Consider the following 27,692-nt stretch of genomic DNA (forward strand, 5'->3'; position numbering starts at 1 on the left):
GTCCAGCGTTGACTGGTGGAACCTGTGGGCACAGGGCAGCTGTTTCCAGCTGCAGGAAGATGCAGCCACGGCTGTAAAATCTGGGCCCAGCCTGGCTCCCCCAGCACAAAATCCCAGCTCCTCACCACCCTGTGTTCACTCACTCACAGCAGTGTATTTCTTTCTAAAGATCAGGTCTCGGGGCAAAATCCCTTCTGTCTATGCAACCAGTACTGACTAGCTCAGGCATTGTCTTCCAGAGACTGCAGGCAGCCTGAAACAATAGGGGTGTGAGGATACGTTTCCATTTTTGGACCATGATAAATCTGAAACGTAACAGCAACAGCTCTCAAAATGGCCCATGTTAATTATCTGTTTGGGAATCGGTTTGGTATTCAGCCATCTCACACAATCCCCAAAGGCCTGTTGTCCTGCATTACCAGAAGGGCCATTTAACCCCTCAAAATTGGACAAAGTCTCCAGGTTCCCCTTAGAAACTTTCAGACACGAATTTGGACATCAGCAGCACAAGGGAAACGGGAAGCAGGCTGGGGAAGGGTGGCCTAAAAAGTCCTCAGCCTTCAATGTAAAGAAACAAACTAGGGACAGACTGGGTTGTTGTTTTTCATGTCCAACTCCATCCACACCTCAATTTTTAAAAAACCTGCAACCCACGCAGTCAGAAGACAGCCCAGAGCCCGGTTTTAGCAAAAAACCACTGGGCTACAGAGCACGGCTTCCCATTTTTGGGGTTTTGCTGACACCTGGTGTTCTGGAAATGATGCTGAGACATCCTGCAAGTCCCTTCCTTGGCTTCTGCTGGGATGGCTGCTCTCCCGGTCCCAACCGTGTGTCTGGGACCTAATCGTGAAATTGGGGAAGAACCTGAGAAAAGCAGGTGGGCATTTAGATTTCAGAGGCACCCTTTAACCTCTCAAGTCCAGCAAAGTGCTGCAGCAGCAGTATTTGCAGCACGCCTTGTTTACTGCAAACCTCACCGTATAGAGGTAAACACTTCCTAACTTCAGGAGTCAGGGGAACTGCCAGGGGGGGCAGAAATCTCAGGTTTCATTTCTTTTTATAGAGAGTTTTGGGGTTTGTTTTTTTTGCAAGGAAAAACAATCCAAACCAGGGCAGCCATTCAGGGAGAGCACCCAAGACCTGGCAAATGAAGCTGACTTCAACAGTCAAGCATTGCTGAAAGCAGTATGCTTATTTATAAAGTTAAAAGCACATTCTTCCCCATAAAAATAAGAGAAAAAAAAATTAAAAAGAGGAAAACCAATAAGCAAGAAGGCACATTTCACACCAGTAAAGGAGGAAAATGAATTCTCATGACATCTGAACACATTCAAATGCAGAAATGGGTGGCATCAAGGATATAATACAATGGAGATTAACAAAGATCTGTTTGACAGAGATAATTTCTCTTTTTTCCCCTGGTTCATGGGCCTGTGGGAACAGCAAAAGGCTCTGGCTCTGCTTGCTATCAAAGAAGACAAAACGGCCCTCACCATAAAGTCCCATCCCAGTACCTCCCTTCTTCACACAAACTCGGACTCTATTGTCACTCACAGCACTTAGTCCCACCCAAATGATGTTTAAAATTCAGGAAAAAAAGAATGTTCAGCTCACAGCCCAGACTGACACGAACTGCTCCTGCAGGCTCTGTCCAGCCTCTCTCCACAGGAAGCCCTGGAAGGCCGGGCCCGAGGAGAGCCCAGGTCACCCTGGAAGCTGAGAGGAGCTCTCGGCACCGAGACACCTTGGGAAGGAATCCTGGTGCCTCCTGTGCCTCTTGTGCTTCCCCTGATGGGAGCTACTGGGATTGGCATCTACAAACCAGGTCGGAAAATCCTGAATGAAAAAAGAAAAGCCACACTTGGTGGAGCTTTTCCTGAATTCCAGTGTTTGAATCTCAGGGATTTGAATTCCTGGTGAGGAATTTCACTACTTTTTTTTTTTTTCTTCTTCGTTGTTGCTTTTAAACCCTTTTCAGAGTACAGGCTCTGCAAAATGTGTCCCAGCTCTACACACCAGTGACAAGATCTCAAAGAGCCCAAGGCTGATCTTTAACTAAGGACAGTGGCTCCCCCAGGAACAGCAGGCACCAGCTGCACGTGTCCTCTGCCAAACGCTTTGCTCGACCAGCATTTCCATCACATTCCAAACCCCTGCCCTGCCCAAACCAGATCACTTACATCTCCCCAGGCAAACGCTTCTGTAAACAAAAATCCCATCAATAAATCCACCACAAGGATTTCAACCGCACAAACATGCACAGAAAACACTGAAACACAAATTAATAAATAAGAAGGATGCGGCCGCTCTCCTGCAACTCAAGCTGTGGTTCCACACATGCAGGGGGCAGCTCTAGTCCATCTCCTCCACTGAACACCAGACTTGGTGTTTGGGATCTTCTCCTTCCAATCTCCACAGGTCCAACACCCACTGCCCAGTGACACACAGACTTTGGGATTCAGGGATGTGCCACATGCTCAGTGCTTCAAGCCGTCCGAGTCCTCGCTCCACCTCAAAGGGATCAGTGCAATCCAGCCTTCCAAAACCTCACAAAGGTCTGGAAAACCCCTCGTGCAAACAAGCAGTAGTGCAAATCCTCTCACACCATCGTCCCAGCCTTCTTCACATTGTTTACACCCTCAGTACTTCCAAGCTTCTCACTGAAAGCCACAGTGATACCAGCCTTTCCATGTTACTGCACGGCAAGTATTGATCATTTTGGGGCAATAATTTGAAATTTCACAAGTCCTGAAGTTTCTACTAGGAAACTGAGGCAGTTCTGTAGAAAAAGTTGCCTGGTATGAAGCAAACAAAACCACAGCTCGCACTTTTTGCCTACAAATCAGGCGTTTCACCTACTGTCACACACAGTTTTCAAACAGCCTGTTGGAGTGCACATGTTTACAGGGCCAACAGGTTACAGCTTTGTACAGCATGTTACACCCTCTCCTGGAGGATGTGCATTCTTCTACTGGAACACCCTGTAGGTGTTGTAATCTTGATTAATGATAATGAAATACTCCGCTGGCTTTCTGAATGCCTGAGTAGATACATTCCATCCTCCTGAGGAGAGTTTCAGGGCTGTTACACCACAAACACTGTCTGCTCAGTAGTGATTCTTTAAAGTCTTTTGCTTAAAAAAAAAATAATAAAAGAAGTAAAGCACCACTAAGTGTTTGCACTTGGTTCAGTGTAATGAAGGAAGACCTGGGTTCATCAGTGCAATGTTTGAAGGGAGTAGGAAACAAGAGAGCAATTCCTACTCAGGCAAAGGGCTCTTCTTTGCTAGTAGAAGGAGAAACACAGTCTTGGATCTTGGTTTGTCAAATTCTCAGTGAGGTCCTTGGGCACTGGATTGTCCCACAGCCTACAATGACAGCAAAGATGTTACTGCAGGATGAGGTGTGGTAGGTGAGGAGGTCATGCTGATGGCAGGTGTGGAAGGCAGCTTCGGGTTTTCCTTAAAGCAGTGAGATAGGACTAAGGAATGTCTGTATCTCAGCACCACAGCAGCAACCTGCTCATGGAGATGGACTCACTTACCTGGCTTGGGAGAGAGATTAAGGCCTCAGGCCACAGGATCTCCGAAAGGGGTTAGGAAGAAGGGAGTTTGAGACAAACACCCTGACTTATGAGAGCCACCCATCTACCTCATTTCATAGAGCCTACCCAAAAGCTTCCCATACTGGGCCTCTCTATCTTGTGAAGCAGATTGCCCCAAGGAGTCCAGGGGACTGGGCTGTGCCCTCCAGTCTGAGCAAGCACACCAGGCCCCAAGCTCCAGCTGGGACCAGGAACGTTCCTCAGTGCTTCCTCTTGGGCTGCTCTCATCACTGGGGAAGGCAAAGCCTGTTTGGGGCAAAGAGGCAGCTCAGGTAGGAGCAGACACTTGACTGTGGGACCTGTGTTGCCAGCAAGTTATCAGAGGTGCTCTCAGAAGAGACTTTTCAGATGAGTGAAGGATGATAAGGTCTCTCCTGCAAGAGGTTTCTGGTTGAGTTTGATACACAGCATTTGGAGAAGCAATGACAAAGACTGGGAAAGATCAGTTCAAATGTGTGCAAGACATGGATCCCAGGACAGAGTGGGACAGGCAGGAACATAGCTCAGAAGTGAAATCAGATGTAATGGGAGAAAAAAAAGGTAAAGGGAAAAGTGCAGCAAGCTTCCTGATGGGGACATGACACAACTGAGCCTTCATTTTTACCTCTTTAAAGCCAGTAAGCATTTCAGTCCCTTTTTCCCAGGACTTTCTGAGGGGGTGGAGCTGGCTTAGAAAGCCCTCTGCTGACTTGGCCTGTGTCTGTGTCCCTTGCAATATCCTATTCCATGCCAGCTACCCCAGGGCAGCAGGCTGGCACGGGTCACATCTGTCCCAAGGCTGGTCACCCCCATGTCTCCTCACTGAGCCACAGAGCTCTGTGACCCCTGCTCACCTTATGAGTTGGATTTCGGGGCACTTGGCAAGTTCCTCTGCCAGTTTTGTGGCCCCACAGGCTCCAATGTGATTCTTCTCCAGACTGTTTTGGAAGCAAAGAGAGAGTTTTAAAATCCAAGAGTGTTTTAAAATCCAAAAGCAAGAGTGGAAACAGCTGACTAACCACTGGCTCCTTCTCCTGCCCCAGAGGAGCTCCACTTTTGCACAAGCACAGCAATGCCACACACCTCCCTGCAGCCTCCTGGGGATGTCCATGGCCCTGTGTCTGCAGGAAGTGTGTGTGCATAGTTCCCTCTGACCTCCTTCTAGCAGATCTCCTGCCCCTGAAGCACTCTAACAGATCCCACTGTGGGTGCCAAGATGTGCTAAGTAACGACTCCTCCTGCCTCAAGACTCAACCTTCCTGCTTGTACCTGCAGGACAAGCAGGCTCTACTGTGTGTTTTCCCTGCCCAAGACAAACAAAACTGATATTTTCATACAGCTGAGAAGACACACACCATGTATTCCAAAGGGCCAGGGGGAGGAAAGCTCCATGAGCAGCTCTTGAGCAGAAGGGGCATGTCTCTCCCATGGAACAGGGCTGGGCTGTGATGCCACCAGGCCAGCATGTGAGTTGGTGACATGGTCCCCAGCTGCTGGTTGCACTGCAGTCCCAGTACAGGAGCTGCAAGGGGCTTCCTGTGAGCTCCTGTGGCCCAATGGCCAGTTTGGCTGCTCCATCCTGGGCATGGATTGCTTGCCTTGCTGCAGGCTTTCCCAAAGGAAGGCTCCCTGAGCACCATACCCATCCAGACCATCCCACTGTAAAAGTTTGCAGGAAGCAGCTCATCTAAGGTCACAGGTGACATGAGTCCTATTCTAGAAACACCAGTTTCTCTTCCCTGACTCAAACAGGAGGCCCTCAAAGACTGGCTTCTGCTCAGACACCTACACTGCCTCTCAAATACCAAATGCCCCTCTGTGCTGGGCATCACCCACGTAAGGCTGCTCCTCGGTCCGTGCGGCAAGAATGGGAACTGCAACAGCCTGTCTGTCGTTCCCAACATCCGTCCCCTTTTGCAAGTGCTGTGACTGAAGGCCCAGGGACAGAAACACAACTCTTCTTCCTGGGGTTGCTCTCAGGACTACTCACTCTAAGATCTTCAGCTTCTCCATCCCTGGGAGAGCACTGGCCAACTCTTGGGCTCCTCCATCACCAAGGGCATTCCAGGAGAGTCTAAGATAGACAAGAAATCCCAACTCTGAGTCAGTTGATCAACCCAAGGGGAACCACAGCACTGCTGTGACACCAGCCCCTCCCAGCTCAGCCTGATTACAAGAGCTGATCACCCTCTTATCATGGCAGAGAAACATCCTCCTGCTTTACAAGCTTCATTTTGAGGCGTTTCCTCAGTTTCACCACAGATTCCCATGTATGGCAAGACATGGGGTAATGACAGCCTGAGGACTGTGGCTATTTCTGGAGTCCTGCAGGCCCAGGGAATGAGATGGGAAAGATGGAAAGGACTGCTGAGCACACAGCTTCACCCCAGGGCAGCTCCTACTTGTGCTGGTGCTGTTAAACTAGTGCAGCAGCTACGGTGCCTCTCAGACCTGCTCTTGCAGCTGCCTCCTGACTCTGAGCTCTTTCACAGGGCAGTTCACAGGGCTCTTGACAGGCCAGGTTTTTCCCTTTCAGCCCAGCCATTTCCCTCTCACCTGGAGAACAGAAACCCGGCCCAGCCCCAGTCAGTGCTTCCCTCAGCTGAACATCCTGGGGCCACCCCTAGAGCTGCTCCTTTGCCCAGGTCTGGGGAACTCCAAGATTTCTGTATGGCTTGTTAGAGCCAAAAAAAACCTCAAAAAGGCAGGACAGGATCCAGCTCCAGACCTGCCTTCCTCCAAACAAGCTCACAGGCTGCTCTGGGATCTCATGGGGGTCAGAGAATGGCTCACTGTGTCACCCACATTTTGCAATGACAACTCACATCTGCCCCCCCGACAAAACCAGACTCCCCCCGACTGCTACTGAAGGAGAATCTGCCCAGCTGTTAGTAATGCAGGAGTAGTAACTAACCACGTGGTAACCAGTCTTACTAGTTGCCATGCTGCAAGTGACACACCCAACACTGACCGTGGCTTCACTCATCACACGCCTGCACGGGGTCACTGCCAGAGCTCTGCTGGCTCTGGCACTAGCATCCTGGCTTTGACCTAATGCCCTGAGTCCTCAGACATCTGTCATGTCCACAAAGATACCTTCAGGGGGAGGGAGAGGAAAGCCTGGTGGCTTTCCCAAGCATCATTTCCCTCAAACCATCCACAAGGGCTCTGTAGAACTGAGGCACTTAAGAGCAGCACAACGACCAAATGTCACCCAGCTGGCCACAGCAGATTGATCCCAGGTCCTGACAGAGCAGTGATCTCAGCCCAGGAGCTCTGTCCCCTACCAGCACCTCCAGAAGCTTGAGCCATCATTAAAGCCACACATTAGATCAACCTATTGCACCCAGTGTGGAGGGTGGGAGTGCAGCTGGTGACACCCTGGTCATCCGTAGCCTGAATTCAGTTGGCTTTGAGCTCTCAGCTCAGCCTCTGCACTGCCCAGAGGAGCTCCTGCCTTGCTCTGAGGCAGCTGTGGCCACCTTGTGAAAAATGGAGGCAAGACTTGGACCAGGAAGAACAATACAAGACATTTGTCCTGCCTCTCAGAACAGATGCTACAAGACCAAGAATAATGGGTGGAGTCTGAAAGGACTGTTTCCTCCATCACCATTCAGCTCTTCACTTTCAGCTTCCAATAAAAGCTGCTACTTATACCAGAAAATTTTTAGCAGTGAAGATAGTCCATTACTAAATGGCTAGTAAATTTATCATTAAAAAGGCCTTAGAGGTAAAGATCAATAAGGACTTAGCAGCATCAGCAGTGAACTCCAGCTGAAAGAAGAGCTGAAAACAAGAGTGACCTGCATGTTGAAGGACCTCCCCATCCATCCCCACACTCACATTATTTCCTCCATCGAAGGGCACTGTCGGAGGCCACAAGAAAGTGATTTTGAAGCATCATCAGTGATTCCACAGAGTTTCAAGCTGGAGCAGCAAGGAGAGAAAAAAAACACAGAGGACACAATGTGGTGGTGTCAGCACCATCAGCTGCTCCTGCCCCGGCAAGGCTGCAGCACAGCCCGGCACACCCTACCCTGCCTGCCTGGCACTCACTCGATCTTCCAGAGGTGTTCAAAGCAGGGCAGCCCCTCAGACAGGGCACGGATACTTCCTTCCCCAAGGTAATTTTCTGATAAACTGCAAGAGGAACAGAGAAGCTTTGAGTGGCCACGGAAAAGCAGGTAGGGTGAAAGAAAAGGCATCGGTGCAGCGCAGCGCTGTGCCCTGGCGAGTCAGTCACCAGCAGCCAGGCTGTGCGAGGTCTCTGGCCAGCTCAGGGTAGGTGGCCTGCTTGGGAAAATGGGAATGACACCCACATGAGGCTCCACATGAGGCCTCACCTGGAGCACTGTGTGCAGCTCCGGGCTCCCCAGCTCAAGGACAGGGAACTGCTGGAGAGGGGACAGCTCTGCCCGCAGGCAGGGCACCTTCAGAGCCTGTCTCCTCTCAGCCTACAAGAAGTGTCCAGGATAGCTGGAGGGCCCTGGTGGAGTCACCCTTAGCACCCACAGAGCCACGTGACAGGCTCAGGCCTGCCAGCCAAAATGACTCCCACCCACAGTGACACCAGTCCCTGGGGCTGGCACCACCCCAGGTGCATCTGCCATGGTTACCTGAGCTCTTCCAGCAGCCTACATGCCACCAGGGCTCTGACCAGCTCCATCCCTCCTGCTGGCCCGATGTTATTGTGCTGCAAGCTGACAGAAGAAGAAACATTGCAGGATTATTTCAAAATAAACCTGTAACAAAAACTCCTATTTAACTCGCCAAGAAGACAATCACATCTTTAGAGTCTGCACTCAGTGCTGCTGATAACCTGGGATCCTTGTGGATTGGTCTTAGTGAAGGGGTCTGGAAAACAGGGAGGCAACAGTGGGGGCCAGCAATGCTGCAGGTCACATAGCTCCTGTCACTGTGACACATACAGTATGACACACAGTGTCACCAACACTTGTCCCTAAGGACATGCAAGCTCAGGGGATCTGCAGAAGCAAAGGCTGCCCAGCACCACCAGGAGCTCCAGCTCTGGGCACCTGGGGAGTGAACAACAGCCTGAAGAACAAAGAGCAGGTGGGAAATCTCATCTCTGCAGATTTTTCAACACTTTTCCAGTTAAGACAAGAATAAACCCAGAGGACCAAAGTCTCCCACTACTGGGATCTCTTTTCTAAGGCAGCTTTTGATGGTACCTTAGACACATCACTAGGCTAATGGAGCCCTGGGAGCTCTTCTAGCTCACCACTTCCTTGTTTTGCTACTGTAAATCAGTAGGAGAAAAGTCTCTTTCACATGTTGAGTCCTGGAAAGACCCCCACAAAAGGTTTAGAAATATAATACCACTGAGTTCAGGGGAAAAAATAAGCCAGAGGTGCCTGTACAAAGCAGTGAGGGCCCACAAAAGGTGCTCATACCTACACTGACATGACACCAGAAGCAGAGGACAGCTAGAGGCATTAGAAGCTGACACAGTCAAACCCAGTGTTGAGGGTTATTTTACTGTACACAGAAAGCCTGGCTCATCTCTCCAGTTAACACTTGAAGAATAGGTGATGAATAGGTGATGGGACTTGATGCAGCAGAGTCACTGCAGAGGGTTTCACAACCCTGAGACACTTGACATAAGGTCTAAACAAGAGAGCAGTGCACCCCTGCAGATTCTGCCTTTTTCTAGGCCTCCTTTCAACCATTCCACATATTCCAGGATTTCCAGCTTTCCTGGGGCTGACACTTACTGCAGGATTTTGAGGTTGGTCATGTGAGGCAGACAAAGGGCAAGTTTCACTGCTGTCCTGTCTCCAAAAACATTCCTGGAGAGGCTGGAAGGAGCAGAAATGAGATGTGAAGCCTCATTCCTCAGCTGTGTGTCACCCACAGGGATCTGTGACCCCCTTCCCCACCCACATGTGCATAGGACTAGGCTGAAAGGAGCTCATGTCCATGATTCAGAGGACACTGAGGGTGGCAGGACAGAACAAGGAGCTTTTGTAATCTTGCAGCAGAAGTTAAGCAATGAAGTAAAAGTGACTGGCACTTCTCAGGAGCAACCCTTCCTCACTGGGTTCTCCTGAGCTGGAATTAAACTGAAATTGAACTTTTTAACATGTGCCCTTCATCCATCAGACTCTAATCTGAAGGTTATATGAACAGGGCCAGCATTTTAACTGTTCCTTCTTCTCATCTGTACTTTTTACAATTCTATGGCAGGGCATGTTTGTTCTCTAAACTGGTCTGCAGGGGAGTGACTGATACCACACCTGGCTGAGTAAAGCCTCTGTTTGCCACCTTCCCTCCATTTTCTGAAGCCATATGGATTATTGCAGAGATCTGAGCACACATGCCTGTGACACTGCCCATGACACCACCCATTCAGCTCTTCCCCTCATGCAGTCTGCAAGTTCTTGGGAATCTCCAAGAGACTGCAGGGAACAAGCAACCCCCAAACCTCCCATACCAGCACCACACGCTGCTGTCCCACAGAGCTCTGAGTTTTTATCCTGCCCTCCTAAGAATTAGTGCTAAAGCTGATTTTGGCTTTCCTGGACCCAGATTAGATTTGGTTTCTATGCCTTTATTTTTGCCCAGCTTCCCAAAGGGCCATGGGAAAAGACACACTTACAGCAGCTCCTCCATCTGCTTGCAATAGGCAAGAGCTTCCATCAGCTTTTCCCCTCCAGCAGAACATGGACTGTTCCCTGAAAGGCTGAAATAATCAGGAAAGACTCTCAGTGACTGACGCAGACCCAGAATGTAGCAGCTGAAGGTATTTCACTGTTTGCCTGGTGTGATGGGCTGCAGGGCTGTGTCCAGTGACACAGGAAGGGCCCGGGTGGGGATTTGTAGAGTGGATTTGTCAAGGACTGAGTCACTCCTGCCTCTGCAGGTACTGGGGGGAAGGAGCAGTTTTCCCTCTCCCAGACAGAAGTGGGAATTTCCTTTTCTTGTTTCCAGGTTTTTAATTTCAAAGGAATACAAGGCATAGCCCAGAGCTCAGCAAACAGCCTGGATGCTCCAATTTCTCTTCCCTTGGAGGAGGGACAGTTTGAATCCACATGAACATGAAGAAGGACATGGAGGGGCTGGAGCGTGTCCAGAGAAGGGCCAGGGATCTGGGGAAGGGGCTGGAGCACAAGTGTGAGCAGGAGCAGCTGAGGGAGCTGGGAGTGTCCAGCCTGGAGACAAGGAGGTGAGGGGAGACCTGCTGGCTCTGCAGCTGCCTGAGAGGAGGTTGGAGCCAGGGGGGTTGGGCTCTGCTCCCCAGGAACAAGTGATGGGACAAGAGGAAATGACCTCAAGTTCCACTAAGACAGGTCCAGATTGGATCTTGGGAACAATTTCTTCCCCCAAAGGGCTGTCAGGCCCTGGCCCAGGCTGCCCAGGGCAGGGATGGAGTCCCCACCCCTGAAGAGGTTTCAAAGCTGTGTGGATGTGGAGCTGAGGGTTAGTTGGCATGGGGGGGTTGGGTTGACAGTTGGACTTGATGATCTCAGAGGTCTTTTCCAACCTTAATGACTCAATGATTCTATGATTCTCAGGGAGAGCCTTGTCTAGACACTGTGTCCTCACTTGGACAAATTTCACCTCTACTTCCACTAGGAAAAGAAAAGCAGAGCAGAAACACCAGGGGCCACCACACCAGGATCCTTGCACAGGCCCAGGAAAGGAGATGCCTGGACCCGAGACAGGTACGGTTCCCCATGAGCTTCCAGATTTGCTTTCCAGGACACAACTGAGCCAGAGATCTCTCTGTTGAAGCAGCCAGTTGGGCAAATGCCCAGTGCTGCCTGGGGGTGAAGCACGAGGACATGGCTGGGACCTTCACTCCAGAAAGTCTCTGTGCTGGCAGAAGAAGAGGCTGCCAAACCCAGCTGCACATGGGCAGGGAACACCTCCCAGCTGAGTGGTAGGTACTAGATCAGGTCTTTCCTGACACTGGCAGTTCTGGAAGGTGGAACACGGTGGACATGAAGGTGGCACAGAGCTTCCCACACAGGCTTCCCCCCTGGCTGTGGCTGCCAACCAAACAAGGGGACTCACTCGATCTTCTTCAGGTTCTGCATTTCCAGCAGGACAGCAGCCAGGCTGATCAGGCCTGCATCTCCAATCTTGTTGTGGCTTAAACTTTCAAGGAGAGAAGAAGAGAGGCTGTGTTGTAAAGGAAATGCTCCATGTCAGGCAAAGCACAGGGTCTTATTTCATGTCTGCTAGATGGCACCTCTGACCTTGGCAGCAGAATCAAAGGGCTGCCTGTCTCAACTACCTCATGAAAGGCTAAAATCTCCTAATGAGGCCTTAAAAAAATGTCCAAAGAACAATCAAAATCACTGGATCTTGGTTAATGGGTGGGAAATTACTTCAGCCAGAACACCTAGAGAGGCAACAGCTGGTGATCACTTGCCAGACACTGCAAGGGACAGGATCTGGAGAGGGAGAAGGGGACAAAAAGCAGAGCAAGCCTGGGGTTGGCTCTAGATTCAGATCTTTTCAGAGCACAGAAGTGATGGGTCCAGAGCTCTCCCAGGAGAGAAGGGGATCTCTAACTCTCTTCTGGATCCAAGGGATTCCAGAGAAGATTTAAGTCAGTGGTTGTTTAATCCATTTTCTACATGACTGCAGCAGAGTAAGCTTAGAACAAATTCTCCTCTGCACATCAAGCTCTGATTTCCTCCAGCCCCAGGAAACTCACACATGAGCATTTTGGAACTTCTCTGCTTTTGTGACAACATTGTGTGTTTTAGCACACCTGGGTCTCTCCAAATGTTGGCACTAGTGGTCACTTCTCTGCCCTGAGAGACTGCAAGAAAGGAGAAACTTACTTGATTTCTTCCATGTGGGGCATGTTCCTCAAGGCTTCTGCGAGGCTGGAGCAGCCCTCATTCCCAATGCTGTTATGGTTCAGGCTGGAAACGAGATCCCCAGGACAACAGACATTGAGCCAGTGGCATCTTAGTGTCCCAGCCAGGCCAGAGGCTGCAGTCAGGTACTCACATCAGCCTTTTCAGAGATGGCATCTCACGGAGTCCCAGCACCAGCTCAGGGATGGCAGAGCTGCTGAGCTTCATGTGGCCCAGGCTGCAAGATAACACAGCAACAACTGAGCACCCCTGGGCACGCAGCACAGAGCAAGGGTGGAAGAGAAGTGGCACTGGATCCTAGACCTGGGGAGTAGCTATCAATGCAATTCTACTGGACCTGTCTGGATTCTAATTAAAATACCAAGAGAACCTCCAACCTCTGGAGCAAGAACCCAGCCCCTCATGGAGCAAGTGCCACTGTGACCAGCAGATGGCAAAGCTCTCCCAGCAGTGACACACACGGTCCAGTTGCACTTCAGAACAGGATGGCTCAGTGCAGGTGCCTGGAGAAGCCATCTCTGTGTGCAGGCCTCCAGATCAGCCTCCAGGAGCAAAAAGCTGGGAGTGCTGCACAGCAACCACTGCCCCCAGCTGGGACACAACCCATGCCAAAACCTGCTACCAAAACTCTTTCTTTCTCCACTGGGCACCCCCTGCCACAGCCTGCTGAGCTGCCCCTCTCACTCATTGTTCACTGCAAATCAACAGGAATTGTTGCTTCTTCCCTAAGTCCCCTAGTCATCAGAAAAACTCCATCTGTGCACAGCACAGGCAGGAGAGAGGCTGCACTGCAGGGAAAGCTCTGAGAAAGACCCAGAAAGTTCTGGGACACCCAGAAACAACACACTCACTTCAGCTCTTCGATGGCCTGGCAGTTCTGCAAGCCCATGATCAAGTGATCAGTCCCAAATTCCATCACACTGCTAGAGGTCAGTCTGCAAAACAGCAAGGACCAAATGAGAAGGTCAGGTCTCAGCATAGAGGAAGAGGAGTTTAACTTCACTGACAGACAGGCTGCCCAATCCCAAGCCCCAGCCAGCAGAGCTGTCAGGGACCAGTAAGTTTGGAGAGATTTCCACACCTCCTGGGTACAGGAGTACAAGGGCTATGAGTCCAGAGGTGTTGACATGAGGTACATCTACCAAACAGGAGAGTCTCCACCTGGGCCCACCAGCCCTCAGTGCTCCACTGGGCAGAGCTGCCCTTCCCATGCCAGGCAGCTGAGGAGCCCTGTGAAAAGGACTGATGCTGCTCCTGACAAAACAAGCTCTTCCACACTGGAGAGCAGTGTAAAATCTCCCACAATGGAAACAAGAGCCAAGGCCTCAGTCTCAAGTTGCTTTCACTTCAAAAAGAGGTGGAGGAGAAAACTTCAAAGCATGCACATGGTGCCCCTGGAACCACCTTTAGCATGAACTGCAGAAAGCTGCTGAGTTCCCAACTCAGACACAGCTCAGCAGAGGTCACAAAGCTCTTGGACAAATTCCAGACAAAAGAGTGTTCCAGAGAGGACTGGGGGCAGGCACCAGGCTGAGGAAACAATACAGATGTGGAGAAGACCACATGTGGGTACATACCCAAACTTCTTCAGCTCTGGAAGAGGCAGCAAAATCCCAACTAGCATTTCTGCTTCAGCACTGTGGAGCTCAACATGAGACCAACTGCAAGAACAGAACAACAGATCTGGGCTGTGTCCATGAGGATGGAAGGTCTGTGCCAAGCCCATGGCTTAAGCACCTCACTGCTGAGACACTGAAGTGTCACAACACTGACACTTGACAAGGTCCCATGGGAGTTCCCAGCCAACACAGGAGAGCACAGGTTATCTGGGCACAGGGGAGATTTAGAGGCATCAAAGCATCTGCCATAGGAGGCAAGGCTGGGAGAGCTGGGGCTGTTCAGCTGGAGAGGAGGAGACTGAGAGGGGAATCTCATCAGTGCTGATCAATATCTGCAGGGGGTGTCAGGAGGATGGGCCAGACTCTTCTCAGGGGTGTCCAGTGACAGGACAAGGGGCAATGGGCACAAACTGGAGCACAGGAAGCTCAAGCTAAACATCAGGAAAAACTTCTTGACTGTGAGGGTGACAGAGCCCTGGGACAGGTTGCCCAGGGAGGTGCTGGAATCTCCTTCTCTGGAGACATTCCAAGCCCACCTGGACATAGTTTTGTGCAGCCTGCTCTGGGTGACCCTGCTCTGGCAAGGGGGTTGGACTAGATGATCTTCAGAGGTCACTTCCAACCCCTGACACTGTGATTCTGTGATACCCCAGGAAGCCACTGGCTTTATAGGTCATTTCTGTTTTCCATCCAAACACTCTGAGTAGGGGACCCAGAGGGCAGGGACTGGTCCTTGTGCTGGCATCTCCCTTGCTTGCTGTGTACTTCCCTGCACACCCATGGACAAGCTATTCCCTTCCCAAAACATTCTCTACAACTTCTGGCAACTCACCTCAGCTCCTGGAGCAGAGCACATTTGTCACGAACCCTTTGGTAGAAGCCAGCAGGCTGGATTTCTGGACTGTACAGATCCAACCTGCAGGACACAAACACAACCCAGCTGTCTGTGATGACCAGCAGATGCCCCCTGGAGCATCTGCTGCCCCTTGGGACCAGGAACAGGTCCAAGCATTGCAAGTGCCCTCCCTGGCCTCTCCTGCTGTTCTTCAGCAACGCCAAGATAAAGACACTAGTGCTGCCCTCTTTCTACATGATCCTGAAGAAACTAGCATGTCTGCCAAGTGCTCAGGTCTCCTGAGTGCTTCTGGTCTGGTGGGGAAAACAGGTGGATTTTTCCACCTTGTGCAGGTCCAGTGTGGGCCTGAAGGAAGGTGGCCCCAAGGACACAAGCATGTGAGCAAGGTTCATTCTGCAGATGGGGCACAGAAGCACCCTGAGACCGAGCCCACAGAGACCAGAGCCTCAGACACTCTGAAGATATTTTTCATCCCATGGTGAGTCTCAGAAGAAGCAGAAAATAAGGACAAATAGTCACTTTCTCACCTGCTAACAACTGCTTCCACTTTCTCCAGGCAGTGTGGGAACCTCATGCCCAATTGGAAGAGGGTTTTATCTTTACATATCCTGGAAAGGCAGAGATTAGAGCACATCAGCAGCCTCTGAACTCCTGAGGGAGAACAGATGCTATTTTCTAGAATTAAAATCAGGACTGGGTGGCACAGGAGGATGCTGGAGCACCAAAGCTAATCACCCACACCTGCACAGGTTTGCAATATTTACACTAGTTACAAAGTTGGCCTAATCTGGGCACCCTTTCTCCCAAGGGAGACCAGGAACATGGTCTCCTTTCCACTCCACCCGAGGTGTGTGATCACAAACCCTCCTGCCAGACATTTGGGTCAAACTTGCTTCAAGTTGGCTAATGGCTCACAAATGCACCAGAGACAGAGAAGAAAGGCCAGAAGAGCAAGCTGAAGTGCTGGCTTCAATTCCATTTCCTTAAAAATATGAGGCTAAAAGATCCCAGAACTGGGAGGTGCTACTTACGTGATCTCAGTAATGTTTCCACAGGCCTGGACAGCCAGCTGGAGAAGGTTCCTGACACTTTCCTTACATACCCATGGCTCTTCTATACTGCAAGGCAGAACAGGCAGCTCTGCTTTATTCACCTGCAGGGACCCACCCCTGCCAGCTGAGTGCTCAGCACTCCCCCACACACCAGAGGCTGCTTTGCTCAGCAGAGTGAAGTCTGGGCAGGAAACACGGTGCCACCTTGGGAACAAAGAGAGGAGCAGCCCAGCTTCCCTGCTGGGAGGACACAACCAGCAGCTTTCCTCCTGCCTACCCACCACTGGCTGCAAGGAGAGGGAGCCTGGCCCTTGGGCTACACATTCTGGGAGAAGTGAAGACTTGGGAAGCCAGGTGAACCACAGGGGGCTTGGGTGAGACCTGGCTGGGGACACAGTAGGAACATGTTCACCAGACTCAGCAACCTCCTGTGCCAGGCAGGAACAGGTCTGGAGACAGAACAACGTATGGCCCCAGCTTTATGTGATGCTCAATAGGAGCCAAGGAAATAAAGCTGAAATACCAACAACTTGGAGTCACCTCTGGGAATTTCTCAGCTCAACACCACCTATCTTTGGAAGAAGCTCAATTCATTTTCATTTTTGGTGAAAGGAGAACTGGGATGCTGAGAGCAGCCTGAGAGGAGCAGCTAAAGCAGCACAGTGACACAGTACCTGATTTTCAGAGGACACAGGTTTTTCCTCAGGGAATGCAAGAGTTTCTCTGCAGCCTGGACTGTCATGTTGTTATTTGAGGATCTAGAAGCAAAGGTCAGTGGAGTGAAGGACTTTGAAAGGAGCTCACCCAACAGGCCCAAGGAGCCCTTAACTCACATGTACTCTGTCAGGTCAGTGCACTTTTCCAGGAGCAAACACAACTTTTCCAAGTGCTCTGGCTGAAAGTTGCACTCTGCCAGTCTGAGAGGATGCAAAAGAGAACAGTGTCAGTTCCTGCCAAACAGTCCAGGCTGAGCCAGAAATCTCAGGCACCACCACCTTTCCCTGCAGAGAAAGAAGGATGGCACTAAAACCTTCAAAGCCCTGCAGGGCTTCCAAAAAAAGCTGGTGGCCACACCTGCAAAGCCTCTGTTGAGATGCTCTGGGACAGCAGATGTCCTTGCTAATGGCAAAGCTTTTTGTGGTCCCCTGTCCTGTGGCAGGGACTGTAGGGACAGCTACAAGTTCCCAGGTGAGGAACAGTCAGTGGGTGCACAGACAAAGGGACGTGGGGTTCTCAGGGACATGGGAAAGCTCTGCTCAGAAAGTGAACTGAGGGGAACTGAGCAGCTCTTAGTGTGAAATATCACCGTGCCAGGAGCTGGGCGGACAAGAGGTTTTGTCTGCCTTGTCCGTGGAAGAAGGACACAACCTTTGTCAAAGAAACCACCAAAAAAATATACGTATAGTTACCTCAAAATCTTTCTTGGGTCATCTCTGCTTGTTAACTTGATGATTAAAGTTGCTTTGAAGCACAAGCTGCACAGGGAAGACACGTGAGTGTAAGACGTGGAGGGAAAATGACTATTTTTCCCAGTGGTCAGAAATGAACAATACACCAAAGTGCACAAAGCAAGACACAGTGACAGGCCCAGCTCTCCTCACCCTGCAACAACCAGCCCAGAGAAAACCTCCAGCAAGGTTTCACTAATGCTAAAGTGGCAGAAGGCAGCACTGGTGGTTGGAGAAGCCATCCTGATCTGCCTTTCTTCTGCCTGTCCCTGCACCCTCTGCCAAGTTCTGGGAAGAGCTAAACCAGGAGAATGAGCTGCCTGGGAAGAGCCCAGCCAAAAGCTTCAGCACCCACGTTGAACTGCAGGAACGAACGGGAGTGACCCTGTTAAACCTGGTTGAGGGCAGACCAGCTGCTGGACAGACCAGCTCCAGCACTGCCACAGGCAGACCTACAGCACAGCCCTCAGACTTGTGTCCATGAGAAGCAGCAGCTCATGGCAGTGCAATTCCTGCCCTGACGTGGGTCATTTACAGATACAGACACAACAACTAATACAGCTGAACACCTCTGTCTTTATACACAAAAATGCCTTGGCCCTAACCAATACCAGTTCTCCTCCTGTCCTCCCTGGCAGCTGTTTGGCCAGTGGAAATGGACATAAACTAGTTTTGCAACAATTTTTCCTTATGCATAAATGCAGATAAAAAACATGGCCCTTGCCGTTATTATCTGAAGGTCACAAACTTTCTGATCATCAAGAGGAAAACACGCAGGGAAGAACTGGAAACGAGTGGTGAGAAATACCCACCTGACTTGGACTTCAGTGGTATTTCCAGATGTGGCCAAGACATTTATGAGATGCAGAACTCCATCCTGAGAAATCCCATTATGGCTGAGGCTACACAGAAGACAGGAGGGTTTGTCAGGTATTAAGAGCTGGGCTTGGCCCCAGGCTCCTCAGTCACAGAGGTGAAATTCAAGTTGCCACCCAAGGCAGAGCAGCTGGTGGGGTGCTGGGCCCCTTTGGCTGTGCTGAAGGCACCAAACCCCTCCAAGTGGCACCATCACCCACTGATGACCTGGGTGATGCAGCCAACTCTTGCCCTCCAGGGGCAGCTGATGGCTGGAGCACTTGCTTCCCCAGCAGGAAGGGAAGAGGCTGGTATAGGGTCCAGTTGAGCTCACAGCTTGAGGTATTCAAAGAGGACAACATACACAAGCAAGTGCTGAACAGAAAACTCAGGGGACTGCGTCAACTTCTGTCACACAACCCTCTCTGGGCCTCGTCCCCTCCTGCTGATGCCAACAGAAAGATTTTTCCTTCCTTGACAGGTTTTGGATCAGACCCTGAATCACCCTGCCCTGGAGGGGCTCACTCAGACCTTCCCTCCTAAGGCAGGAGTGGGAAAGAAGAATGCCAACCAGCTTGAGGAGGGGTCAGCTGAACCCTTCTGGTGGGGCACCTCAGGTTCACAGGAGGTTTCCTTACTTGAGGGAGCAGGTAACAGGCACCCGACCCAAGTGATCCAGGAGGCACCGCAGGCCTTCGTCTCCCAGCTGGTTCCTGGAGAGACTGGAAGGCAGAAGAACAAGATGGGCAACCAAAAGTCAGCTGCAGTGCTCCAGCTTTGAAGGAAAAAGCCAGACTTCCTGGTCTTAAATCCCAGCTCAGCCATTACAGGTCTGTGTAAACAAAACTGCTGCCCTATCAAACTACCTCATGCACCAGCCCCAGGGCAAGCTCAGGTGAAGAGCTCTGGACACAAAGCTCAAAGCAGAGCTCAGATGAAGCAACAAATGCCCCAAAACAGCCTCACCATGAAAATCCCAGGGAATTCTTCCCACCAGCTCAAGCTTCTTCAAACATCTCCATAAAGGACCTGATTACTAATCCATGTGGTGTTGAAATAGCTGGAAGGAGCACACATGGACACAGAGCCAGGATGGGAAGCCCCAGGCAATGCTGAACCACACCAGCCCAGCCCAACTGCCCAAGGTCAAGGCAACAGCTCAAGCCCCACTTACTCCACTTCTGCCAGCCACCCACGCTGCTCCAGGACTCCACAGAGCTCATCCACCTGCCCAGGACCAATAGCACAGTCTGTCAGCCTGGATATGAGACAGCAAGAGGGTTGAGGCCCAGTCTGAGCAGCAAGAACTGCCCATCAGCACTTGTGCTTTTCCACCAGGCTCTGTGCAACACTCCCTGGAAGGATGCCCTTGGCTGTGCCCTTGTCTGACACTTCTCATCTCCATGAGGTCAGTAATGGCACGTTGTTGGTGGGAAACAGATCCTGGCACCTTTTTGCCATCTCCTTGGTGCCCAACTGGAGCCATGCTACAGTCTTCTTGGCAGAGGCACCCAGCAACCACCCATCCCAAAGGGGCTGCAGACACATACCACAGACACATCACACAGATGCTCAGGTGGAGATGACCACCCAGAATATGAGGCACACACTTGAAAAATGTGGTGGCTGGAGCTCAGTTCAGCTGCTCTGTGCAGCAGACTTTGGTACCACTGGAGATGCTTATGAGTAGTCCAGGTGCCACTCAAAAAAGACACAGGGCTCTGCTATTTCAGCACATCTAAATGGTTCTGAGTTGCAGTGAGGCAGCTGAATTGAGCCCCAAAGCCTCAGCTACCAGCCCAGGCTCCTTGACTACCAGCCCATGAGGTCTTCACACCACAGATGTGGTTACTGCAGCAGCATTTCAAACCAAACCAAACCGCAGCAGCTGCCACCGAGCACTGCACACGGGTACCTGCAGGAGGTCTTTTGACTTTGCACGCCTGCTCCTAAATGCAAAACAGCATTTTCACTGGACCTGAAGCAAACATAAAAGACAGCCCTTCAGCAATGCTCTCCAAGCATAACAAGCTTGGCATCCCTTTGCAGCTGAGCTGCTGGGGCCCAAACCTTCTGAGTGTCTTACCGGACTTCCACTATTCTGATCCGCTCACAGAGGTTGATGGAGTTGGTGAGTAGGACAGTGCAACGTGGGGAAAATGTGTTCTTCCTGATACTGAAAGGGAGGAGAAAGAAAGAGAAATGAAATCAGCTCCCAAGAAGAAGGTGCTGACACTCACAGCCACATTTTCCCATGTTTTCACTGGATCCATCCCATTTAACTCCAGATCAGTAAGTAAGGATCTGAAGTTTTAAGCCTTTAATAAAGAAGAGTCTCCTTTAGTCTCCTTGGACTAAAGGGGAGCACAGACCAAGGTGCACACTGAGCAAGTTCTCTTCAGGGCTACAGGAGCACACACACTCCAGACTGGAAGCAACCTCCTGAGTGAGCAAATCCAGCCTCTTGAGACACCACAGGCCCTCCCTGCTACAGCACCTTGCAAAAGATGGGCAACCCCCTCTGGGCTTTTTGTCCACATGCTGGGAGTGCCCTTGCCCCAGGCAGCACCTCCCTGCCCAGGTTCCCAGGCTAAAGGGCTGATGACTTTGGGCATTGAGTGTGGCAGGATGGCAGGTGCCAGGATGGCAAATCCCTGCAGGGCAGAGCTGGGAGATGCTGCCCATGCACACGGGTGCTGTGCTGTCACCCTGTGTCAACCAACAAGTCCTACACCAGCTACGGATGCTGGAGTCACATCCCATGGGACCTGCTGAGTGAGGATTGTCTGGGATGCTGTGCCTAGGGTGGGTACTTCTCCTCTTGTCCTTTTTCCCCCTCCTCTGTATATCATTAAAGGACAAAGGTTCAGTGCTGCTTTGGTTCTAGAAACAAGACAGTAATGAGTTTTAAAGACTTTCTGCTCTTTTTTTTTTGCTTTTTTTTTTTTGCCTGCCTTGTTCATCTGCAATTACTGAATAATGCTCCTAAGACCCATCAGCACCTTCCAAACCCACGTCTCAGGGCAGCAATCCAAGCAGGGACCCCAGCCCTTACCTCAGCAGTGTCAGGTGGCACAGGCATGGCAGGAAGCTCAGCAGTGTCTCAATGCTCTGGTCACTCAAGGAATTTCCAGACAGACTGGAAAACATGCAAGGAAACAAATGCCAAGAGAAACAGGGAAAATCTGCCATTATTTCTAGAAAATCTCCAGACACAAATGTGCATGGAGGTGTTACATGCAGAGTCTGAAAAAGGACATGTCCAGACATGCCCTCACAGGCTGACACCTCTAAGTGTTTCTCTACATCCTATAGCCAATTCATGGTGCAGTTTTAAGAGTCTTCCTTCTCCATCACTGTAAGTTCATCAAACCATGTTAGTGATGTACTTTGGGCATGCAAAATGGCTATTATGTTACTGTTGTTTGTTATTACTCAGTTTTGGTTCTGATCAGGGTTTTTCTGATTGTCTTAGTGCCCAGCTCCTGCCTGGAGTGACCAGCTCTTCAGGAGTCTGGTTTCTGGCCAGGTGTTCCTGCCTGACTCGAGGAGTAGAGGACAATATTTGTGTCCAGCCATAAGACTAAGGAGGATTATGAGAACATGGGACAGAACCACAGGACAGCCCAGATCGGAAGGGACCTCGAAAGATCATCTGGTCCAACACTGCATGGGAAAGGGAGTCTAGATGGAATTGTCTAGCACCCTGTCCCACTGCCTCTTGAAAACCTCCTGTGATGGGGATTCTACCACATCCCAAGGAGGTTGTTCCAGGGACTGATCTCTCTGTAAAACATTCATTTCTTATGTTGAAATGAAATATCTGGCAGTGCAATTTGTACCCACTGCCCCTTGTCTTCTCCATGGGGCTCACTGTGAAGAGAGAGCTGCCATCCTCTTTGTGGCCACCCTGTAGGCACTAGAATGCTGGGATGAAGTTCACACCACCCCAGAGGTGTTTTGTGAGTTTACACACAGAGGTGGTAGACTCAGGAGGGGTCAAAGTCTTTGAAACAGAGAGGACAGTAGAAGACGTGGGTTTATCTAAGCTACTGGATGAAGATTGGAGGAGGTTTCTAGGGGACTGTGGGGGGAGGAGAGCCAACTGACACCACCTGGTAACCTGTGTCTGTGGCTTGGGGAAACAGAGAGACATACAGGGTTGCTGAGTACAACACTTACTCAATTTCTGTCAGCTGGGGACATTGAGCCAGTATCTGGCACAGCCTGGTCATGTCCTCTGGCCCCACTCTGCAGTCCCTGAGACTGAAGCAAAAAATACCCTCAGGAGTGAAACACCTCCCATGACCCCAGCCTGGCAACACTCCTGTTGCATCCCTGAGCCTCACAGCTCAGGACAAGACCCACAGCAACCCTCTCACTTCCACCACGTCCTTTTTGCTACCCACAGTGTGGGACTGACAAGCCCAAAGCTCTGACAAGCAGAGGATTTCAGCAGCTCTGAGCTGATTCCAGAGAGTCACCCCACCAACATGCCATATTATTTTAAGTGTTGCCTCCCTAGAGCCACTCACTGGTACTTCAAAATTGTCTTGGGAGACTGGAAAGCACATTTCCCTGCTCAGTGCTGAGTCAGGTCCCCCACAGCAGGGCTGGGAATGTTGCCTCCTATGTCCCTTTCCAAGAAGGAAATCATAGAAGCCTTCCTGGGTGACAAACTGGCAGGTGTCCACGGGACACATGCAGCAGCCAGATCTGTATCTTATTATGTATGAGTAGAAGCTTCCCCTGCAGAAATCAAGACAACCTCCATGAGCCCAGCCAAGCAAAAGACACCCTACTTATGCTCCCACACCTGCCTGTGGCAGTGGGCATCCCAAGTCTATCCCAAAGAGTGAATTATTCTCCCAGCACCTCTGGCATATCCCGGTGTCTCTCCAGTGCCCACAAAGCACAAAGACATGTTGGCCTGGGTTGATGCCAACTGGCCCCATTCCTTTCAGGCTTTGCCAACTTAAACCAGCCAAGGCCTTCTCCCTTGCAGTTAATTTTGGGGACTGGCCTTCCTAACCAGTGTCAGCAGGGAAGGGGATGAGAGAGAGATGTGGCATCAGCCACAACGGGATCCAGAGGGAAGAAATATCTGCCTCCCAGGAGAGCTGAGCCTGCCTCTGAAGGTGGCAGAACCCAGGGCAGCTCTCTGAGGAGACACAGCTGGAGGGACAGGTCTGCTCCACACAGGACACCAGTGACACAGAGTGGCACTGCCACCCCTCCCCACACCCCTGGGTCACTAAGGGGGCTGGGGCAGCCATACCTAAAGCACTGCCCGGGTGCTGGGTACTTGGGATGTACCAGGAAACTGCTTCTCCATCTGCTGGTACTTCTGGCCCTGGGGAAAGAAGGGGAAAAGAACCCCATAAGTTGTGCTGCTGGTGTTGCTCCCTGGAGCTGATCCCCACGCTGCAGCTAGGGAGGGGGGTGAGGTGGTGGCAGTGGCCTCATGTCTGCCTTTTCTCACCACCTGCCAGAATTAGTCTCATGCCATCTCCAGAAGAAAAAGGGCCTTATCCTCCCTCTTTCAGCCTCCAGAGAGCTCTGCATCCACTCAGCACTTTGGGAATTTGCTCTGCCCTGGCCCAGGAGGGAGAAAACTGCAGCCCCAGCAGCAGTGGGATCCTGCTGGCTGCTCCACACCTCAAGCCACTGCCACAGCTCACCCTGCTTCCACCACGCTGCCCAGTTTGGAGCCAGATGGCTCTTTCCTTGGCACACCTCAGGGACTCAGCATCAGCACTGATATCAGATCTCATAAGGAGGAATTTGAAAGGCTCAGGCAGGTGAGTGAGTAGAATTTTACCTGATTCTCTCCCAAAAGGTGAGCTGAACCACCTGCGTGTGTCTGAAGCTGTAACCAGAACAGAACATCATTAGGATGGAGCTGGAAGAGACCTGCTCCTGTCTCACTCCCCCAGAACTACAGCTTGAGGGCTGAAATGGCAAAAAACAGAAGTAGCACTCCTGGCCATACCTGATGGTCATTGTTTTGATGTGTTCCAATGTAGACAAGGACTGAGCTAAGAAAAACACCGAGTTCATGGAGATCTGGTTGTCATTAAGCCTGCAGGAAGAAAATAAACCAGCTGCTGCAAGCAGAACAGCTGTAGGTTACACTGCATCACTCAAACACAGGGATCCCTGCCCAGCACTCCCAGAAGCTGCTGCTTTGCCACCTTCTGCCTGGGTTTCCAGCTGGAGTTCTGCAAACACAGCTCCCTTAGTGTTTTTTACATTTGTCCCTCACTTTTAGAGCTCAGATAATGACAGAATAATTGAGGCTAGAATGGACTTCTGGAAATGACCCAGTCCAGCTCTCCTGCTCAGAGGAGGGCCAGCCCAGAGCAGACTGGGTCTGGAGCACCCCCAGAGATGGAGAATCCCATGATCTCTCTGAACAACCTGTTCCAGTGATTGCCCATCCTCACCACACCAGTGTTTTCTTATGGTTAAATGGAATTCCTTGTATTTAAACACCTGGATGCAAGGTAAAAACAACTCTTTGGTGTTAAGCACAGTTGTGGCAGTCCCAAAACCACACCCAGTAAGACGATGCTCAGCTCTAGCAGGTCTGTCACCAGTATCTAGTGTAACCTTGGGCAGTGCCCTTGATGCTGGGGAAAAAGAAAGATCAAGAACAGCTGCAGACTGTGAGTAACTGGAGCAGTCTTGGCTGGAGGACAGCTTATTAATCCAACAGGAACAAGGAATCTCTCTCTCAGTAAAGCAGGATGGTGCCGTGCTCCTGAAGTCACAGTCCTGCACTGGCAAGGGCAGTGCCAGGCAACATACCCAGATTAACACTGAATTCAGACCCTACTGCTGAAGCTGGAGCTCCCCAGCATTTACCTTCCAAAGGTGCCTAGCCCAGCACAGAAAGGACTGTTCTCCTGATGAGGAACCAGGAAAGAAAAAATTCAGTGGTCTGATGAAGATCTCAGCATGTTTTACAAGCCAGGGGCCACACCTGCACACCGGCCCCTCTGTGTCCTTCGTGGAAGGCTGAGCACACAAGCTCCAGGCTCTGCTCTCCACCAAGCTTCAAGTGGAGTCAATCTGGCCTGGACTAGAGGTGGGGACAGACCAAGTAGCACAGTGGATCTACCCTCAAGAGACCGAGAATGTAACTGCACTTGATCCTGACGAGTCCTTCCCAAATGTGGACTGTGCTTCTGCAACCAATACTCCCACAAAAACCCATCTCTGAGTTAAGAGAAGCAGGAGCTACTCACGTGAGAGAACTTAACATTTTCAAACTTGGGAGGAACTCAAACAGCTGCAGAAGTCCCTCATCTCCCAGATAATTACTGGACAGGCTGGGATTTAAAGAAAAGCATTTCATTTTCAGAGGAAAAAACAACAGGCATAATCAGTAACAAGAGCTCTGAAAGCAGAACCTGGGCACCCTAATCCCAAGAGCACATGCACTGCCCCTCTCCACGGACAGCTGGAGCCTACAGGGAAACCAGAGACTGGACTTAACCATCAGGAGGCAGCCAGAAACCTTTCTCAGGGCTTGTCCTGTTCTCATGTCCACCAGTGACCCCTCTGGACTGACAATGAATGCAGTTACCAGGGACCAGGACTCCACAGCTCGGGAGTTAACCTCAACCTGGACAGGCCCAACAGAGGAGCCACAGGCTAGTCCTGGAGAAGCAAACCCTCTGCTATGAGAGCCTATGAGAGTCTGCTATGAGTCTGCTATGAGACTAGAGTGGGCTATGGCCCAGCTGAGATCAAGGGACATGGTTGCTTAAGAAGAGCAAAGGCTAAAAATCTCTTCTACAGGCTGCCAGGCTGAAGGGAACAGCCAACCCTCAGGTGGTGGCACATAGACTAGGTGCTTTTGCTGGTCCTTGTTCTATCCTTAAAACCAAGATAGAGGGTTGTAGGAGGTGTGGGTTGGCCTTTCCCACCAGGGAAAGGGCTGGGGCTGCTCACCTATGGTGCTAGCAAATGGGATGGCTCCCCACACTGAGCTAACAGAAGAAAGGGCTTTGGTGGTGAAGGTCCTTGCACACCAGAGTGGGATCACCAGCAAAAACACAGGCTGCCACCCTGGGCTTAGGTGGGACTCTTCATGCTCTGCAGCTTTGCTCCCAAACGGCCCAAAGGCAAAAATGACAGGGCAAGGTTTCACAGCTTTTGTAGCACCTGAAGTCAGGTTAAGTGATCCAACAGTCCCCTCTGCAGCCTTTGCCTAAGAGAGCACTAGAACTGCACATCTCCTTGGCAAAGGATCTCAGCCCCTGCCAGGCCCTGCCTTTCCTGGGCTACGTCCCTACCAGTGTCTCTGTACAGAATCAGAATCATAAAACCATAGAATCATGAAGGTTGCAAAAGACCTTCAAGATCATCAAGTCCAACCATCCACCCTACAACCCCCAACCACTAAACCATCTCCTGAAACACCATGTCTGCCCCTTTTTTGAACATTTCCAGGGATGGTGCCTCCCCCACCTCCCTGGGAAACAAGCAAGAGGCATTTTTTCAATATCCCAAAGAACTGCAGATAAAGACCATAAGGGTTAAGAAGGACTCACTCCAGCTCAGAGATGCTGCCACATTCCTTCAGGACTGCAAAGAGCTTCTGTAGGTCACTGCCTTGAAAACAACCATCTGTCAGTCTAGGGGGAAAGAGAAATCAATAGCCCATGGCTGCAAACAAGGTTTTTGTATTTCAGAAAACCAGAGAAGAAACAAGGAGATAATACTGAAAGAGGAAATCCCATTCATCTCTTGTCTGCAAACAGAGAATAAAGAGACAGGGTAAAGAAAACTTGTGGCACAACAAAGAACCAGGTCCCCAAGGTCCTGGTTAGAAGGTTTAGGCACAACTTCTTTCTTCCTCAGTGAAGTCTACAAATCAGACAGGAACACTCTGTCCTGGAGACAGCATGATCTGGGAGGCATCTGAGCACAGGTCCAGCTCGGGATGTATTTCTCCAAATTTCAGCAGACAACTCCCCAACACCCCCAGCTCTGTAACCACCAGGTCCCCACCTCCCAGCTGGGAGCTGAGGCAGCAACCACACCATCTCTGTGCCACGTCTGTGAGCAAGATAAACCCACCATCTGCCTGCACTCCTAGAAGACCACAGACACAACCACAGAGCTTCCAGTGCTGCAAGCAGGCACTGTGAACACACTGACAAATGACAGACTGAAGGGGCCTTTGCCAGTTCTCCTGTGATTACATTAGAGATACAGGTTACATCAGCTAGAAGATCCAGAGATAGGATAAGACATGAAATACAATAAGAATTTGCCATGATACCTTATTTTTTGGAGGGTATTTGGTGTCTGGTTTTCCTCTCCATGTTGCTGGTCATCAGTAGGGAACACAAGCTTTGCCCTAAGGGAGCACAAAACCAGACAAGGATAAAACAACTTCAGCAGTTCAGCAG

The 27,692-nt window shown here is 50.8% G+C and overlaps 1 protein-coding gene across 1 annotated transcript in view; it reads right to left on the reverse strand.

Moving 5' to 3' along the window:
- Positions 1-3,285: 3,285 nt before the first annotated feature.
- The window catches only part of NLRC5 (NLR family, CARD domain containing 5), a 46,615-nt gene continuing 22,208 nt past the window's right edge, over positions 3,286-27,692 (reverse strand). The window contains exons 16-47 of the mRNA XM_010008511.1: positions 27,563-27,640; positions 26,829-26,912; positions 25,518-25,601; positions 24,260-24,349; positions 24,089-24,136; positions 23,546-23,620; positions 22,450-22,533; positions 21,323-21,406; positions 20,354-20,443; positions 20,183-20,245; positions 19,442-19,525; positions 18,906-18,989; positions 18,225-18,314; positions 17,374-17,439; positions 16,798-16,881; positions 16,639-16,722; positions 15,944-16,030; positions 15,440-15,520; positions 14,889-14,972; positions 14,015-14,098; positions 13,289-13,372; positions 12,571-12,654; positions 12,399-12,482; positions 11,620-11,703; positions 10,202-10,285; positions 9,318-9,401; positions 8,199-8,282; positions 7,639-7,722; positions 7,426-7,509; positions 5,573-5,656; positions 4,437-4,520; positions 3,286-3,367 (exon numbers count right to left, since the gene is read on the reverse strand). Of these exons, the coding sequence (XP_010006813.1) occupies positions 3,286-3,367; positions 4,437-4,520; positions 5,573-5,656; positions 7,426-7,509; positions 7,639-7,722; positions 8,199-8,282; positions 9,318-9,401; positions 10,202-10,285; positions 11,620-11,703; positions 12,399-12,482; positions 12,571-12,654; positions 13,289-13,372; positions 14,015-14,098; positions 14,889-14,972; positions 15,440-15,520; positions 15,944-16,030; positions 16,639-16,722; positions 16,798-16,881; positions 17,374-17,439; positions 18,225-18,314; positions 18,906-18,989; positions 19,442-19,525; positions 20,183-20,245; positions 20,354-20,443; positions 21,323-21,406; positions 22,450-22,533; positions 23,546-23,620; positions 24,089-24,136; positions 24,260-24,349; positions 25,518-25,601; positions 26,829-26,912; positions 27,563-27,640 (2,614 nt within the window). The remainder of the gene's footprint in view (positions 3,368-4,436; positions 4,521-5,572; positions 5,657-7,425; positions 7,510-7,638; positions 7,723-8,198; positions 8,283-9,317; positions 9,402-10,201; positions 10,286-11,619; positions 11,704-12,398; positions 12,483-12,570; positions 12,655-13,288; positions 13,373-14,014; positions 14,099-14,888; positions 14,973-15,439; positions 15,521-15,943; positions 16,031-16,638; positions 16,723-16,797; positions 16,882-17,373; positions 17,440-18,224; positions 18,315-18,905; positions 18,990-19,441; positions 19,526-20,182; positions 20,246-20,353; positions 20,444-21,322; positions 21,407-22,449; positions 22,534-23,545; positions 23,621-24,088; positions 24,137-24,259; positions 24,350-25,517; positions 25,602-26,828; positions 26,913-27,562; positions 27,641-27,692) is intronic.

Source organism: Chaetura pelagica, unplaced genomic scaffold, assembly GCF_000747805.2.
Source record: "Chaetura pelagica isolate M959 unplaced genomic scaffold, ChaPel_1.0 scaffold422, whole genome shotgun sequence".
NCBI classification, from domain to species: Eukaryota; Metazoa; Chordata; class Aves; order Apodiformes; family Apodidae; genus Chaetura; species Chaetura pelagica.